A 2,219-nucleotide genomic window follows, 5' to 3' on the forward strand; every position below is an offset into this window, starting at 1 on the left:
GTGCTGTTTCATACACTATGTATGTATATTGTTTTCACCTAACACCAAAATGTCATATATTTATTTGTTTTTAATATTTTCAGGTCTGTTATGTGATTATACCAAGAAGCTACTCCCCAAAGGACATACACAGGATTGCTTCCAGAACAAAATAACACGAAGATTTGTATGTAGTACCCTTTCAGATCTATATCGAAACAAGTTCTGGGAATATAGATGTGATAGTATGGAGTATGAACTATATGATTATGTAAAGGATCAATTGGAAAAGCACATCTTTTTCATTTCTGACAATTATCAAGAAACCGTAACTTCCCCTGAAAGAAGTCAGCATTGGTCACTCTCATTTTCACAACTGGAGGATTCTCAAGGAAATAATTCACAAGATTTGAAACACAACACTATTTTTCACGGAAATACACAAGCATTACAAAGTGACATTTGGAAGAATAAATTGTGTTTCCTGATGTATATATTACAGAATATGAGAGTAAAGAGTGCTTCAGTGCTCTATGAACAAATGAGATTGTGGAGCCATGAAAAAGGTACTGAAGGTCATCAAGGGGAAGGATACTCCTCTCAAAACGTATGGCATTTCCCACAGCAAAACCTACTCAGTGACGAGTTATATGATGTAGATCAACATAAGAAAGAATCTATGAATGCAATGAATCATGGAAGATATAATGTGGGAGGTAATTTTAAAAGCTCTAACACAATAATTCATACTAAAATAGGCTATGTTAAGAATCCTTTACTAATGTATTACAAAAACAATCAATATATGGAGATATTATATCATGATAATGCCATATTAGAAGATTCTATTTGTAAAACAAATCCAAGTGAAAATCAGATAAGCAGCTTTATTCCAGAATATCATTATAGCAAGCATAGGAAAATGACTTTCTCTAATCACTGCTCCCAGTCTTCTTTGCAACAGCATACCATACAGAAACATTGTATAAATGAAAATACGAATGCTATTTTAAGTGAATCTTCAATTCATAGCTGTTATACCAGACCATGGATAAATGGAGAGTCCAAGAGATACCTGTATGAAATATATAGGGAAGCCTCAAATGAACCTTTAAGCTTTGAGAGGGCACAGAAAGCAAATAAATGTAATAAGTATGGGAAATCATTTATTCAGTCCTCAAATCATCAAGCATAAGATAGAACTCCTACCCAAGAGACACCTTACAAATGTAATGAATGTGGAATATTCTTTACCTGCTCCTCAAGACTTAAAGTTTACCATGAAAACTGTACAGGAGAAAGACTTCATAAATTTAGTAACTGTAGAAAATCATTTTCACAGTCCTCAAAATTTCAAGTTCACTACAGAATTGACTCAGTAGAGAAACCTTACAAATGTAACAAATGTGGGAAATTTTTTACACAGAACTCAGGCCTTAAAGTTCACTACAGAATCCATACAGGAGAGAAGCCTTACAAATGTAATAAATGTGGGAAATCTTTTACACAGCACTCAGACCTTAAAGTTCACTACAGAATCCATACAGGAGAGAAGCCTTACAAATGTAATGAATGTGGGAAATCTTTACACAGAACTCAAAACTTCAAGTTCACTACAGAATCCATACAGGAGAGAAACCTTACAAATGTAATGAATGTGGGAAATCTTTTACACAGAACTCAGAGCTTAAAGTTCACTACAGAATTCATACAGGAGAGAAGCCTTACAAATGTAATGAATGTGGGAAATCTTTTACATGGAACAAAGTGCTTAAAGTTCACTACAGAATCCATACAGGAGAGAAACCTTACAAATGTAATGAATGTGGGAAATCTTTTACAATATCCTCAAAACTTAGTTCACTACAGAATCCACACAGGAGAAAAACCTTATAAATGCAATGAATGTGGGAAATCTTTTACACGGAACTCAGTCCTTAAAGTTCACTACAGAATCCACACTGGAGAGAAACCTTACAAATGTAATGAATGTGGGAAATCTTTTACACAGAATTCAGAACTTAAAGTTCACAACAGAACCCATACAGGAGAGAAGCCTTACAAATGTTCTGAATGTGGCAAATCTTTTACACAGAACAAAGTGCTTAAAGGTCACTACAGAATTCATACAGGAGAGAAACCTTGCAAATGTAATGAATGTGGGAAATCTTTTGTACAGTACTCAGAGTTTAAATATCACTCCAGAATCCATACAGGAGAGAAGCCTTACAAATGTTCTG

The 2,219-nt window shown here is 34.2% G+C and overlaps 1 protein-coding gene across 1 annotated transcript in view; it reads left to right on the plus strand.

Moving 5' to 3' along the window:
• Positions 1–226: 226 nt before the first annotated feature.
• The window catches only part of LOC115030330 (zinc finger protein OZF-like), a 2,376-nt gene continuing 383 nt past the window's right edge, over positions 227–2,219 (plus strand). Inside the window, 4 exon segments of the mRNA XM_029473863.1 lie at positions 227–695; positions 1,194–1,559; positions 1,562–1,838; positions 1,840–2,209. Of these exon segments, the coding sequence (XP_029329723.1) occupies positions 227–695; positions 1,194–1,559; positions 1,562–1,838; positions 1,840–2,209 (1,482 nt within the window).

This window comes from Mus caroli, unplaced genomic scaffold (assembly GCF_900094665.2).
Source record: "Mus caroli unplaced genomic scaffold, CAROLI_EIJ_v1.1 scaffold_9689_1, whole genome shotgun sequence".
Taxonomy (NCBI): domain Eukaryota; kingdom Metazoa; phylum Chordata; class Mammalia; order Rodentia; family Muridae; genus Mus; species Mus caroli.